Genomic DNA, 14,723 nt, shown 5'->3' with positions numbered 1-14,723 from the left:
CGTTAGAAGTTGTTTTGGATAAATAAGCTGTTTTGCATAAATAAGTTATTTTTGAAAAATAGATCGTAATAAGTTGTTTTGTTTAAATAAGCTGTTTTGAATAATCTATTTTTTGAAAAGAGGTCGTAATAAGCTGGTTTAGATAAATAATCTGTTTTGAATAAGTTGTTTTTGAAAAAGAGATCGTATTAAGCTGTTTTGCATAAATAAGCTGTTTGAATAAGCTGTTTTTGAAAAAGAGGTCGTAATAAACTGTTTTGCATAAATAAGCTGTTTTGAATTAACTGTTTTTTTAATAGAGGTCGTTATAAGTGTTTTTGCATAAATAAGCTGTTTTTTGAAAAGAGGTCGTAATAAGCTGTTTTGCATAAATAAGTTGTTTTGATAAGTTATTTTTGAAAAAGAGATCGTAATAAGTTGTTTTGCATAAATAAGCTGTTTTGAATAAGCTGTTTTTTGAATAGAGGTCATAATAAGTTGTTTTGCATAAATAAGCTGTTTTTGAAAAAGAGGTCGTAATAAGCTGTTTTGGATAAATAAGTTTTTTTTTTTTTGAAAAAAAGATCGTAATAATTTGTTTTTCATGAGATAAGCTGTTTTGAATAAATTACAAGATAAATTACAAAGTATAACACAATGCATTGATTTTAAAAGAAAAAAGGTAAAATAGTAAAATTATAACATAAGTCCTTCATCACCTTTCGTTGGTGGTTTTTGAACTCTCAAACAAAGGAAAGGTTTTCCCTCTTTTCTCCCTTCCCTTCCTTCCCTTTAGAACTCGTAAACAAAGCCTTAGACTGGCAACTAACTATCCAATTTCTATTTAGTTTATATTTTGTCAATTTATGATACATATTGTTGCACATGAATGATAAATGAATTGAATTGAAACGGATTAAAAATTAAAAAGTCAATTATGTCCTTGTTGTATCAATGACGCATGCATACATGCCACGAGCACCCCCACGGGCCACACACATATGAAGAACTAGAAGAATCAACTAAATAAATAAAAAAAAAAAAAAAAACTAAGAATAGAGTAGAAGAAAACAAAACAGATCTCTCTATCTAACCTCAAACAAACCTAAAAGAAAAGCGGAGAAGTTGCCACCAAATTCCCCTCCCAAAAAGAAATAAAATAAAATTAGGGTGGGGAATAAAAGAGAGAGATAGTTGTTTGCTGTGGTTGCGTTTTGTTGAAGATTTATATTCCACAGGTGTGGGAACCATTCTCTCTCGCTCACAAACAAATATTATGCACCTTCTTCTTTTTTCGTAGTCATTTTCCACTCCTTCTTCTTCCCCACGCAACCACAAGGTTTTTTATTTTCTTATTTTTCATTTCTTATTCCCCAATTAATATTGCACGACTTCTTCTTCTTCTTAGGTTCAGAAATTACTCATTTCGATTTCTTCTATTTTCTATTTATTCTTTTACATTTTCAATTGCATTCCGTTTTCATTTCTGTTTTGTTGGAAATCAATCACAAAATTATGATGATTTCTTTCTGTTAGGTGTATTCGGTTAGGGTTATGCATTTTCTCTAATATTTTTGTTTCCTCAATTTGTATTTGTTTAGATATATAATCTTAATTTTTGTCAATTTCAATAGATTCAATCATGGACTAATTGTTGCTGTTATTGTTATATGTGTGATTTTTGTTAAAAATTGTATTTAATTAGCTTTGGTGTATGATTCTAATTTATTTATTTCAATTTGTTTTTAACATCTATGTGTAATTTTGATTTGTTGTTATGCAGTTATGCCGACTTTTACTGCTATAGCATTTGATAGGTTAATAGAGCCGGGAGGTTCTAGGGCGGGTCAAAAATCTGCTTCAACCTCGGTGCCGGTTCCTAATTCGAAGAGGCTCGAGAGGAGGAGTAGTGAACCAACTGCAACTCCCAGAAAGAAACCGCCTACTCGACCTCAATTAAAGCCGTCACTCTATGCCACTCCTGAGGTGACGCCGCTTCCAGATTCTCCGCTTCAAGATTCAACTTCTTCATTCCCGCCTTCTCCTTACATCATTAATCACAAACGCCGTGGCCCGCGGCTACTCAAGAGTTTCTCGGAGGCCAATGTACAGGCCAAGCAGGAGGTTTGTGAAGAAGGAAATGTTAGTGGTAAGAGCTCTGATACCGTGGTTTCTAGTTCGGCTGGTGATCTCCAAGTTACTTGTGTTAACCCTGAGCCTCTTAAGGAGGAGCAAGATAATGGGGTACAAGATACTAAATTAAGTACCAGCAATGGTGGCGATGTTGGGCATGAGAACAGAGAAAATAAAAGTAGTAATGATCCTAATGGAAAGCATGTGGAGAAGCTAGTGGCGTTGAATTTGGAGAGAGATGGTGAGAGCGAGGACTTTTATGATCCACGTGATACTATGAGTTCTATGAGTTTCACAAGTTACACGGATGGAGAGGATAATACAGGCACAGAGCGCTCTGCGAAATATAGCACTGCTGCAGAGTTTTTTGACGCTTGGGAAGGTAAATTTTAACCAGGTTAACTGTGTATTAGTTCTTTGCAATTGTGCATGTGCATGTGGACAAACCATATGGATGCGTTTCTTCCATAGAGTTTGTAGTTCGGCACAATGTTAATACCATTTAGCTTTTCATTTTATTATTTTAATTTGTTCGTCATTTTTCTCATATTTTCTGGATGCATCAATTATGATTGTTGTTGCAGCATTTATAACAGAATATCCTAAATTTGTCATTGATTTATCAGTTTCAGTACATATTTCATATAATTATGATGAAGGGAAGGAAAAAAAAGGATATCTGGATGTTGTGGGAGTATTTCATCTAATAGATTAGCTTACTTGGATCTTTTTTTACTTCCTCTAGAACTCTCTTCTGATGGTGGCACTCAAGGTTCTCTACGACTACGTGATGTTGATGCTGAATTGCGCGAAATAAGGTTGAGTCTATTGATGGAGATAGAGAAGCGAAAGCAAATTGAAGAATCAATGAAAAGCATGCAAAGCCAGTGGGAGAGAATCAGAGAAGGGTTATCTTCTGTTGGAATTGTTTTACCTGCAGATCTTACTGCTATTGCAGAAGGTGGGCAGCTGGATTCTGATCCTGTAGATGATCTATGTCAGCAGGTTTACATTGCTAGGTTCATATCAAACGCCATTGGAAGAGGAACTGCTAGGGCTGAGGCGGAGACAGAGATGAAAACCCAATTAGACTCCAAGAACTTTGAGATTTCTCGACTATTGGAACGCCTTCATTATTATGAGACCATGAATAGGGAGATGTCTCAGAGGAACCAGGAGGCAGTAGGTGAGATTTATGTGAATTGCATTTAATCTTCGTCAATTTTTAACTCGATATATATTATATATAGACACACACACACACACACACATGTTTTCAATGTGTCATAAATACATCTATGTATCTCCTAGCTAGGACGGGTTTATTTATCATTTTACTTTTCCAACGAAAATTCCCATTATTATGCATTTAAAATGATACAAGCATACTTTTTCAAGAGTTATAAACACCGGGTGGCACTGAGTATCAGGATTATGGTAATTGACGGTATGGTAATTTCATTATTAGAGAATCAGCATTGTCTGTCCATGGGTAGGGCCAATGTTTGATTATGTAAATAATATGTGAGATACTATGTTAATTGGGCTTAAAATCCACTATAAACTATACCCCTCAACTCCACCAAAGAGGTTATTCGAAGAAAAGAAGTTAAAATCCATTATTTATTATGAAATGAAGATATATTAAATAGTTATGATCATACGAGCTCATAAGTTGATACTTGTATGCAGTCTTATTGCAATCATAGACCAAATGACAAACCATATATCTTCCACCATTTATCATTTATTGTTCAGTTTTTTGTGGATTTGAACTTGGTAATAATACTTGTGAAGTATGGCATGTAGTAATGTACTATAATTGCAAGGTATGCATTTGAAAGGACTTTGACTCTTTACAAGTGCTTTAATTCCGAAGTTTCTTTAGAGCATTAACATGTATTTTATTTTTCTAAATATTTTGGCTTCCATATCTTTTTTTCTTCTGTTCTTTGTTTTAGGTTCATGTAACAACACATTTGTAGGAGCAGTGTTTATTTGCTTACTAGTATTTACCATTTACCTATCTATATATCATGTTAGGCTAGATCATGATTTGAGCAAAATTTTAGTGGGTCAATCCACAGATTTTAAATTCTCTAGGATATGTAATTAGCTGTTGCCTATGACATTTTCACGCAAGCGATATTCTGTTTTCTGTTGGTACCTTGTTTGCTTCCTAAATATATGTCCTAGTTTATTTTTAGCCTGCTTTGCTCCACTTCTCATTTATTTCTGTTATATTTAGAGACGGCAAGGCGAGAGAGACAAAGAAGGTCTAGGAGGCAGAAATGGATTTGGGGCTCTATTACTACTGCCATTGTACTTGGTACTACAGCAATAGCATGGTCATATCTCCCATCAAGTAAAGGATCAACATCTACAGACCATGATGAGGTTTTCGAACACGATGACGGAGCCAACTAATATTCCACCAACACTAACTTTGCATAGTTATGGTAGGAGAGGAGAATAAAAGTTTTACATGCTACTATGTGGCTTACAAATCTCATACTTGATCAATTACAATTTTGCGGCATTTTGAGTATGTGCATAAATATTGGGCCGTTCAGTACGATTACTTTGCATTCTTTGGTTAGTAAAATGGTACAGTCCTCGTTGATAAGATATATTCCATATAGTTTTTTGCTTACCGATTCTTGCGAGCTGAATAAGCATTTACATCTGATACATTTCACAGAGCGTGGTATAGATTCTTTATGCTTGATCTTCCAAGCATTCTAATACATGAGAAGAAATTTGATACTTGATGTTGTTTAATAAATGAAATATGTTCAAGCTATGATGAATGCACAACCTGGTAGAATTCTGGTTTCTAATCTGGTTTGGCTCGGTTCCCTGACAATAAAGTAATTTGTTAACTCTGGAAGTATAGCCATGTTTGTCAAGCATGGTTACGGCTCTTTTCAACGAAATAAAATGCGGCTGATTGTAATATTTTTATTTATGAAGTATTTGTTTTGCTGCTGTAGCAAATAACGTTATTTTTGGGTCGGTTTTACAAATTCCGTTGCTGAAGAAAGCACTATGTTCTTTCTACATGTCGTGTTTATGGATGTGAAATTGGGAATATTTTCATGGTTTAGTTTTGAGGCATCATGTTTTATCCCTTCAGTCGGAAAAGACTCTTCATTTTTATACGATTTGTTCAGTTTTTCTTTAACAATTTCATCAATGCAATTTTCATTTAATCTAACTGCAATTTTTATATCCTTGAAACGAAGTTCTGCTTCTTGTGTTGTATTTGAAACTTGCAATAGAACAAGGGAAGGAAAAATTGCAATTCCAAGCATTAATCTGCAAAATAGTTTGATATATAATACAATAAGATTCCAATACCAATACAAAGTTCAGACAAATAGGTCAGTAAACCTCCTGATGAAGTAGAAGAAATTTCAACCGAATAAACCAGTGCTATCAAAAGAGAAAAACCAACACAACACCAAAAACCTCCTGACTCTCTCTCTCTCTCTCTCTCTCTCTCTCTCCCCCCCCCCCCCCCTCTCTCTCTCAATTTCAATCAAGTTGTTATTTGTAGCAAGCTCATATATAAATGAGTAGTTATCTCTTGTCTCTGAATCATGTTATGATGAACTTTCCACGATCCTTTTCTATTGCTATGAAAACTCAAAACCCGAATCTAACTTCATTGTTTTTAAATTAAAGGCAACATTCTTATTGAAAGACAATAAAGTGTATGGAAATATGAAGTTAGACAAATATTTTTGAAGCATGAAAATAATCTAATTTTTTTGGGGGATGGTAGGGATAATAAGGTGCAATGAGTCTTGCCAACATAGAAACTATGAGAATAAGGATTATGTTGATAAGATACACTTTTCGTTCTTGCAATAGAACAAGATATATTTAAGAGTTACCTCATTTTTAGACAATGATTTTTTATGACATTAAAAAATATTAGAAACTAAAAATTGTACATTGTAATGATGTACTCCATGATTCCAAGACACTTTATTTATTTGTATACTTTCAAAATGAAAACAAACATAAACTTTCAAAACCAAAAACATGTTCTAATTAAACACTTAGGAAGAAAAATCAACCCAATAGTCACAAGTTACTGTGGATTCGATACTTTTCATTACAACGATATACTCGTACACTTGCAAGTGTATCAATGATCATTTTATATTCTTCATGCTGAGTTACATGCTATTCATTAAGGGTTTCTGTTGGTTAAAGAGTTGGATTGCCATCACATTACTTGTTTCACATACTCTCTCCATTGTGTAGATATCCTCCTTGATTAAACATTAAAGTTTCACAAATGTTTTACTTCGATTCAAGCCATAAAGGATATCCTTCATCAAGATTGGTAAGTTCACATTGCTCACATCCTTTGAGAAGGAAATATAGTTGTGCATGCTTCCTAGCTATTAGTATATAAGTGTGAGCAAACAATCCAACATTGAATAAAAAAAAGAATGTTTTATTTATTTTATTTTTTTGAGAAGGAAAAAATAGATGTTAAAACATTTTATAAGTGAAAGAATCCATAAACTTAATACATAAGGTTTTCGGTTAAAATGTGGTGTCCAACTTATTTACATGATTGTTTTTGAAAAAATTAAAATACAAAAAATCATGGATCTATTTCACAAGATTTTAAACAATGTTGTGATGGTATTAGTTTTCGCCGGTTTCAAATCCTGCAAACAGTGTGCAAGTTTTTTTTCACACTTATTTATTCTTTATTTTCTCATTTTTCTTTAGCTTTGTAAAAAAAAAGCAGTGACTTAGAAAATAGATAAATATATTTGCTTAATAGCAGTTTTCATTCTCTAGCTTTCACGAAGTTGCGATTTTGACTCCCTAAGAAAAACTACAAAACCGCCTCATATGTTTTGCAACTGTAGCATTTTTGGCCCCCAAGACAAAAAAATAACACATGTCAACTTTAACAGGTGCAAAATTTAAGGGGCGGTTTTATAATTTTTTTTAAAGGATCAAAATCGCAAATTTGAGAAATTTAGATGGCTAAAACTGCTATTAAGCCATATACTTTTAAAAAAAATCGAAAAAACATTAATTCATTTAAACATTATCTTAGATAAACAACAGAAGTGTAGTAGTGGAACAATGGAGAACCTGCTTCTTCGTGCACCTTCAACTTTAACTTCAACTCTTCCTCCCACATTTCAAATTCAAAACTCTTTCTTCGCCGTTGGATTCACCACCCCAACCACTTTCCTACGTAACCGAACGGAATCAACGTCACATCTCTGTTGCCGAACCAAATACTCTCCCTCCAAAGCATTCCCAACCAAACAAGAGCTTTTTCTTCTTCAACAAAAAGTACAAGAAGATGATGAAGAAATAGATGATGACAGTTCATTCTTATCCCTCAGCATGAAGCCTGACCGGAATTTGGGCTTGCTCGATGATTATGAAACTGAAGAACTCGGTTATGATTGTGATCCTAACCACAAAAGCGGTTTGTTTTTTCTGTTTTTCAAATTCATTCACACTACTATTTTTTATTTTTTTTAAGGAGTTAGTTATCAACTATCATAGTTTATGGTGAATTATGCTGAAAATAAAAAGGAAAATTATGATGTACATTTTGGTGTTTTAATAAAGTCGGCAAAATATTCGTTACTTATATGAATCTATTGGCAAGCATTTTACTGTTGGATATGGCTCGTACTTTATTGATAAGTAGGTACTGTTTAGGGGTAATGTTGTAAATTGGACCATGTAGTATTTAAATTTTGAACACAAGTTGTAGGATAATGGATATAAAACCTTGGTGTATGTTTGATTCTGTGGTGACAAGAATTAATTTTGAGTGAATTGATTATGTAAAAGTGAGTTGGATGTAAATTGATTTATGTTTGGATACATTCATGTGTAAAAGTGAGTTGAACAATAAATTTAAGTGTAAAAGTCAGTTCTCGAATCAAAAGCTATGAATCTTAGCTTCAAGCATAATCAACTTTGAAGGGAATATCAATTCTACTTAAGGCCAGGCAACGAAACATGTCAAAATCAATTCTATATCTCTAGAATCAATTTTGGCTCTCCCAAACGTGACACCAAACATACACTAGGCTTTCATTGAAACCAAACATGTCACTCTACACTCAGAGATGTAAGCACAATTGGCCGAATTCCGTGATCAAATATCATTTGTTCTCTGTTTGCGTTTTTCCGTATTTTTTACTTTTCATCTGTGTTGCTGTTCTAATATAGCTAGATGTTGCTTTACTTTGTTCATGTTTTTTAAGGGGGTAGGATTTGGAATTAAAAGGTTTTATATTTTTATATGCGTGATTGTGGAAGTTGCGAGTTTTTGCCTTTGTTGCGTCACTTATTATGTGTGTCAAAATGTTATGCAGGATACGTGGCTTTACTTGGTAAACCAAATGTTGGGAAGAGTACATTGGCAAACCAAATGGTTGGCCAAAAGTTGTCAATAGTTACAGATAAGCCTCAAACAACAAGGCATCGAGTTCTCTGTATATGTTCTGGCTCAGATTATCAGGTTTAATATTAAGTGCTGCCTTATTCTTCTGTTTGATTTTATCTTCAAATGCATTATGTTGAACCCCTCTCCTCTTGATTTTGTGCCTTCATTCCGTGAGTAATATCAGAGTTCAAATTTCTAATGCATGATCATACGCATAATATGTATTGATTTTGTTCCAAAATAGACGTGATCTTCCTGACATTGTGTTCATTGTTTTCCAAATTTCAAAGAGTTTTATTAGCATCTCAACATGATAACTTCTAAACCACGAAAAAGACATTATATATGCGATGCAGTTTTTTTAAGTTATTATTCTAACTTGCCCATTTAGAGATTAATGGTCTGATATCAATATTTCAATTGAAAATGCTGTGCAGTAATATAATGGAATGTGGAAATTCAAAATCGATAAGTAATTCTCCTAACATCTTGGAATTCGTTAGTTCAACCATTGGGTTCTAGGTAACCGAGTCTATTTGATTGTTATAATAGTTCTTTTTCATGAGGAATTAATAATAAACCCGTCATTGCTATGCATGTACAACAGCGTTTATGTTTTATCATCATTTATGTGACCTATGAATCTTTTGCAGATGGTACTTTATGATACTCCCGGTGTTCTACAAGAACAAAGGCACAAGTTAGACTCAATGATGATGCAAAATGTTCGCAGCGCTACAGTTAATGCTGATTGTGTGTTGGTTCTCGTAGATGCATGTAAAGCGCCTGAAAAAGTATGGTTTTTGGTTTACTAGACTATTGCTTTCTTTCTCCTTTTTTCTGAATCTCTTTCTTTCTTTAGATTGATGAAGTGTTGGAAGAAGCCATAGGAGGACACAAAGAGAAACCCCCCACTCTATTGATAATGAACAAGAAGGATCTTATCAAACCTGGTGAAGTTGCAAAGAAACTTGAGGTTGGAATTCATTTATTAGTATTTAAGTGTTTATAATAGCATGTATAGCTTATTCAACTGGTACAGACATGATTTTTCGTGTGTTTGCAGTGGTATACAAAATTTACTGATGTTGATGAGGTTATTCCAGTTAGTGCTAAGTATGGCCATGGGGTTGAAGATGTCAAGAACTGGATACTATCAAAGCTTCCTAACGGACCAGCTTATTTTCCAAAGGCATGTTTAAAGTCAAAGTTTTGTTTCCCTTGTTTAAATGTCCATTGTTGCATTGTCACAGTCTCATTTCACTTATATTTAGAGATAAAAGAAGGAGCCCATTAGACACTGAAAGAACCATTTATTTTTCTATTACACTCCTGAATATGAAAAGAGTAATTGCATTTGAGTTTACAGTTTAAATTTAGAGTGAACTTTAGTCAAACCTGGCTAATACCCCTGGGCTTATTATACCAGGCCGGATATATGAATGTGAACAACAGTGTCAAATACACAAACTATTGATTACTTGATTTTAACAATACCAGTTAATTTTCTCATTGTGTAAAGATATGATTTGAAAATAAAGATATTCAACCTTCATTGATCAAATTTGCATATAGATCTTACTTCTTTGGAGTCATATTGTATTTTTTTTGAATTTGTGTATCAAGTATAAATTAAATGCTTCATATTCCTTTTATCGACCTTTGAGCATGTAAATATGTGATATTGTCAACCACCTAATGACATAGAGATGCATTAATGTTATTGTGGACACTGGAGAAGGATTTCAGTGCATGTTGCAAACAGCGTGTAATCACACCTGTATCGTGATCTGTGAATGTAATATTTCCTGTACTGTCAGAACTGGAAAAAGAAAGCCTTCAAGTGACAGCGTACATTAGAAATGACATGCTCTTTAACGCTCTAATGGTACAAATAGTCTGTGCAGACACTTCACCAACAGACATGCTAACATTGAACATACTACAGCTCTCACTATAACATGCTATCATCAACTGTTAATATTACAAGCACCTGAAAATATCTTAGTTACGCTTCTGCATACTAGTTTCATTTATATGATATGCTTAGTTGCTTGCCTTAATGTTGTTCCTGAATTCACAGGATATTGTGAGTGAACATCCAGAAAGATTTTTTGTAGCTGAAATTGTTAGAGAGAAGATATTTTTGCAATATCGAAATGAAATCCCCTATGTGTGTCAGGTAGTCATTAAGTTCATTTATTATTTATAATTTACTGAAATTCAAAGAATAACTATTTTTTGTCAAAAAAAAAAAAAAACTATTTTTCTTTTCATAGATGCATTCACAATTTTTTTTTTCTTGTTTCCAATTCTTCCAGGTGAATGTTATAAGCTATAAGGCTCGACCAAATGCTAAAGATTTTATACAAGTGGAGATTTTGGTTGAGAGAAACTCGCAGAAAATTATCATTATTGGAAAAGTATGTCACTTATATCAAAATTCAGTTGATTATTTGAGAACTTTTGGTATTGACTGCGGGCTAGTGAAAAAACTGCCAACATATTATTATGATTCTGGCTTTGTAGCATTAGTTTTAAGGTTAATTTAACACCGAGTTTGATATCATTTAGCAGTAACCTACATGTATGCTCAATTACTTCAGGAAGGAAAAACTTTAAAACTGCTTGCAACAGCTGCACGTCTTGACGTTGAAGATTTTCTACAGAAGAAAGTTTTTCTAGAGGTGCCCATTTACACTTTAACCTTGATCTCCATATTTTTTTTGTTTCATAAATCAATCACGAGCTTCAAGGGGTACTGTGGTACAATCGTCATCAACACTGGTGTTTGAACTTTGAACAGATTAAAGTAAAGATTAAAGAAAATTGGCGACAAGACGAAGGATTTCTTAAGCACTCTGGTTATGGAGGTCAAATAGGTATTGTATGATGAGCACGGGTGAGAGAAATTCGCCAGACTTGTATCATATTATGTAAGTTAAGATCCTATCATATTATGAATAATCAAAACACAGACTGAAACTGATTTTGGTGGACACTAACACACCCTTCCTTTCCTTGCAGGTATGTGCAATGATCAATTTTGTTAAGCAAATCTTGTTAATGCTCTACAACAAGGGTGAAGATTGTATTCGAACACCAAACTGTCTCGAGTATGGGTTGATATCACATTATGATTCAAAATGTTCGAACAAGTTTATAAATCTTTTCACATATAGTGGTGGTTATGGATTCATTTGATAGCTAGACATTTGTAAAAATTCTATTTTGAATGAATCAAAATAAAATGCTTTAGCTCTACAGCATGGTAGAATACAGTGTTAATGTTGTATCACACTTTCATCAAGTTTCATTTAATTTATCTTTAAGCCATTGGCGAATCACATGTAAAAAAAAACTTAACCAAATTCCTGCAGTCCCCAAAACAACGATGATTCTGACCCACGGAGAGGATACACAAGCATCTAGCATAAAAGCATTCCATAGCCAATACCACAAGATAGAGCAAATGGACCCAATAACTGCTCCAACAACCACCTGGCTCACTGTATGAAGTTTCTGTGACACCCGCAGGTATGACTGGAAACATAGATATGTATGTGAATAAGACATTTGACATTTCATATCATGACAGTAAACTTAAAATTAAGAGATTCAGGTCATGGCACAAGGAACAAGCTGCATACTCTAGATAACAAATAAATCTAACAAGGGTTTTTTATAAACAGCTTCAACTACCAGAAATCATGCATTTTAACATTACATTGCAAACACGGATTACTTTGTGTTACTAGAGATACAATAGTTATCTATTTAGAGTGGAGGTACACCTCATGCAAGGTCAAAGAGAAACACTTACGATTGAATTAACTAAGCATATCAAAAGAAGAATTCGGACTTGAACCCATTTACAGTAGAAATTATATATAGACTTCAACTATAGACTTTACCTTAAAATGGCTTTAGCTAGCAGTTTCAATTGATAATGCTGTTGTTTATTGGTACAGATATATTGGTAATCTAGACATTCAAGTGTGATACCTAGTTACACCGTGTCGATGTAAGACGCAATACATGTTTAAATAGATTTTTTTAAAGCATTGCCAACTTTTTTGTTGAAACAAAATTCTTGTGAAGAGGGAGCATACAAGATCAAAGTTATCTAAACATGATGCACCTAACATGTCAGTCCAAAATATCTGGGTTATTGTCTGTCATGGATCATACAAAATATAAGAAAGTGAGGTATGACAAATGAAACGGGAATAAAGGATGTACTAGTACACTAAATTGAAATACTATATGCTTACTAAATAAGACCCAAATGCCAAAGCCAGACCACTAATGGTGAGTTCATTTATTCTTAACAATTCAACACCTGCAGCATCATCAAAGAAACAAAAAATTAGGTCATGATTACTTAATTTGAATGGAAATAATAGGTGAGAGAAATTACTTGACAATATGATAAAAATGACAGTAAAGAAGATGGATTGAGCATGTGAAGATGGCATTCCAGGGTCAGATTTCAGGGTTGAAGGTCTTTTCTGATTCAATATCTGTTTGAGTGAAATGGAAAACATTGCATTTAAAATCGACCCTGCAGCAAACCATAATGCTTCTGCATCATGCCTCCAAATAATGAAAACACCAAAGAGGATAGTTACTATCCACTTGCTCTGTAAACAACGGCATCCTTCATTAGTCCATAAAACTTTCAAGATACAAAAAGACAATCACACCATAATGTTAACTTAATGGCTATGAAGCACTAACACATACGCGAGACACTATCATGGCGACACTTGTAATAATTTGAGAAAATGAAATACTTGTGTCGGTGTCAACCATTAATTCGTGTTAGACACCAGACACATCTTCGATCTGAACTCTTGATACTAAGAAAAAACAATCTAGATCAGTAGAAGCCAAGATAACATGTAGTTGTAACTTGGGAATGGCATGGATTACGAACCAATTGATTAAGAGTTGATTCCACTTCTTGGAACAAAAACTTCGCCGGAAACTCAGATGATCTATCAACAAAAGCTTCTTGTTTAAGCACTTTGACATGTTTGTCACTCTTTTCATCTCTGTATGGAGTTCTTATGAATCCATCCATTGAATTTGCCACCCAAAGTTTGAAAGGAATAAACCTACAAGTGAATGATCTTGAAGAAGATAAACGATGAATACATGAAGTATTTTTCATGTATCTTTGTTGTAGAAGATTTGTCCCCAGATATTTGTTGGATGGATTGTAGCAAAAGGTGGATATTGCTGTCATGTGGAAAAAGTATAAAAAGACTAGTATTTTCATTGATCTTGATATACCAAATTCACAATGCACACAATTTAAAAATTTCAAATTTTTAATTAAAAATAGAAACTATTGTTTGTAGGTGGTCATGGTGTCTTTTGTTCTGACTTGTGTTGCTGTCCAATGCAATTGTTTATCTGTCATTATTTGCTATACAAGACACCCTTGATGAAAGTCGCATATTCATAAATTAAGTTGTATGGTATCTCACAAGATAAAGACAAGATAGATCTACTTTGAGCATTTTTGTCATGTCTAAATTAATAACACCAAAATAATATATGCATAAATTATTCTTTACTATTAAAGATAAAATATATAAAGTTAAACTATTTTTGCATCAATTGTAAGATGTTTTTGTGAAAGAGTTCAAGAACCCATTCAAGCTTAAGAAGCTTTGCGAGCTTTCTATGAAACGTTGCTCCGCAAATTCTGTGATTGATACCATTTATATATGTTGATGATGGCTCATAATCTAACTTAAAAGTGCCAACATGGCATAACTAGCTTTTGACTGAGTTCGAAGTGAAAAGTCAAAGCAAGATCATTCACTTACGAAGAACAATGATCTTTAACTACTTACAATGATAACAAAGATACATGAAAGAGAACAATTTATCTCATAATGTGTTTGTTAAGTGTGTAAATCTTCTAATAACTATCTGTGTATCCTCTTATCAAAGTGAATAGTCAAAGCAAGTCACGTGTATCCTCTGTCTCGCCATCTAAGCGGCGAATTTTGGTGTTTGAATTCTCCATCGTTGTTGACGGTTATGATGATTTGGGTTGTTTTGTGAATGTTCTGGTGGAACTTGGCTTCTAGTTCTCGCCATGTTTAGAGTCTTTAGGCCTAGGTCATTTTTTACCAAGGCCTAA

General features: G+C 33.6%; 3 protein-coding genes across 5 annotated transcripts; 2 read left to right on the top strand and 1 right to left on the bottom strand.

Annotated features, from left to right (window-relative positions):
• Nucleotides 1–1,062: 1,062 nt before the first annotated feature.
• LOC25501626 (uncharacterized) lies at nucleotides 1,063–5,084 on the top strand. Of its 2 annotated transcripts, none has more exons than XM_024773509.2 (4): nucleotides 1,063–1,217; nucleotides 1,763–2,494; nucleotides 2,858–3,298; nucleotides 4,361–5,084. In XM_024773509.2, the coding sequence occupies exons 2-4, from the start codon at nucleotides 1,765–1,767 to the stop codon at nucleotides 4,537–4,539; spliced, it is 1,350 nt and encodes a 449-aa protein (XP_024629277.1). In that variant the 5' UTR covers nucleotides 1,063–1,217; nucleotides 1,763–1,764; the 3' UTR covers nucleotides 4,540–5,084. The 2 variants fall into 2 exon arrangements, with proteins under 2 accessions (XP_024629277.1, XP_013446392.1); XM_013590938.3 differs by having other exon boundaries at nucleotides 1,065–1,318.
• Nucleotides 5,085–7,177: 2,093 nt separating this feature from the next.
• LOC25501624 (GTPase ERA-like, chloroplastic) lies at nucleotides 7,178–11,829 on the top strand. Its single transcript, XM_024773877.2, has 10 exons — nucleotides 7,178–7,588; nucleotides 8,493–8,638; nucleotides 9,217–9,357; nucleotides 9,426–9,539; nucleotides 9,630–9,755; nucleotides 10,647–10,745; nucleotides 10,885–10,986; nucleotides 11,170–11,250; nucleotides 11,370–11,499; nucleotides 11,591–11,829. The coding sequence occupies exons 1-9, from the start codon at nucleotides 7,234–7,236 to the stop codon at nucleotides 11,454–11,456; spliced, it is 1,251 nt and encodes a 416-aa protein (XP_024629645.1). The 5' UTR covers nucleotides 7,178–7,233; the 3' UTR covers nucleotides 11,457–11,499; nucleotides 11,591–11,829.
• LOC25501623 (lipid phosphate phosphatase epsilon 1, chloroplastic) lies at nucleotides 11,778–13,979 on the bottom strand. Of its 2 annotated transcripts, XM_024773879.2 has the most exons (4): nucleotides 13,503–13,974; nucleotides 12,984–13,206; nucleotides 12,838–12,905; nucleotides 11,778–12,106 (listed from the first exon to the last, which is right to left on the bottom strand). In XM_024773879.2, exons 1-4 carry the CDS (start codon nucleotides 13,845–13,847, stop codon nucleotides 11,870–11,872), a joined length of 873 nt encoding a protein of 290 aa, XP_024629647.1. In that variant the 5' UTR covers nucleotides 13,848–13,974; the 3' UTR covers nucleotides 11,778–11,869. The 2 variants fall into 2 exon arrangements, with proteins under 2 accessions (XP_024629647.1, XP_024629646.1); XM_024773878.2 differs by having other exon boundaries at nucleotides 12,838–13,206; nucleotides 13,503–13,979.
• Nucleotides 13,980–14,723: the final 744 nt, after the last annotated feature.

The sequence above is a fragment of the Medicago truncatula genome, chromosome 8 (assembly GCF_003473485.1).
Source record: "Medicago truncatula cultivar Jemalong A17 chromosome 8, MtrunA17r5.0-ANR, whole genome shotgun sequence".
Lineage (NCBI taxonomy): Eukaryota > Viridiplantae > Streptophyta > Magnoliopsida > Fabales > Fabaceae > Medicago > Medicago truncatula.
Note: the sequence above shows the minus strand (reverse complement) of the source record. Positions and strands in the feature narration are given on the sequence as shown.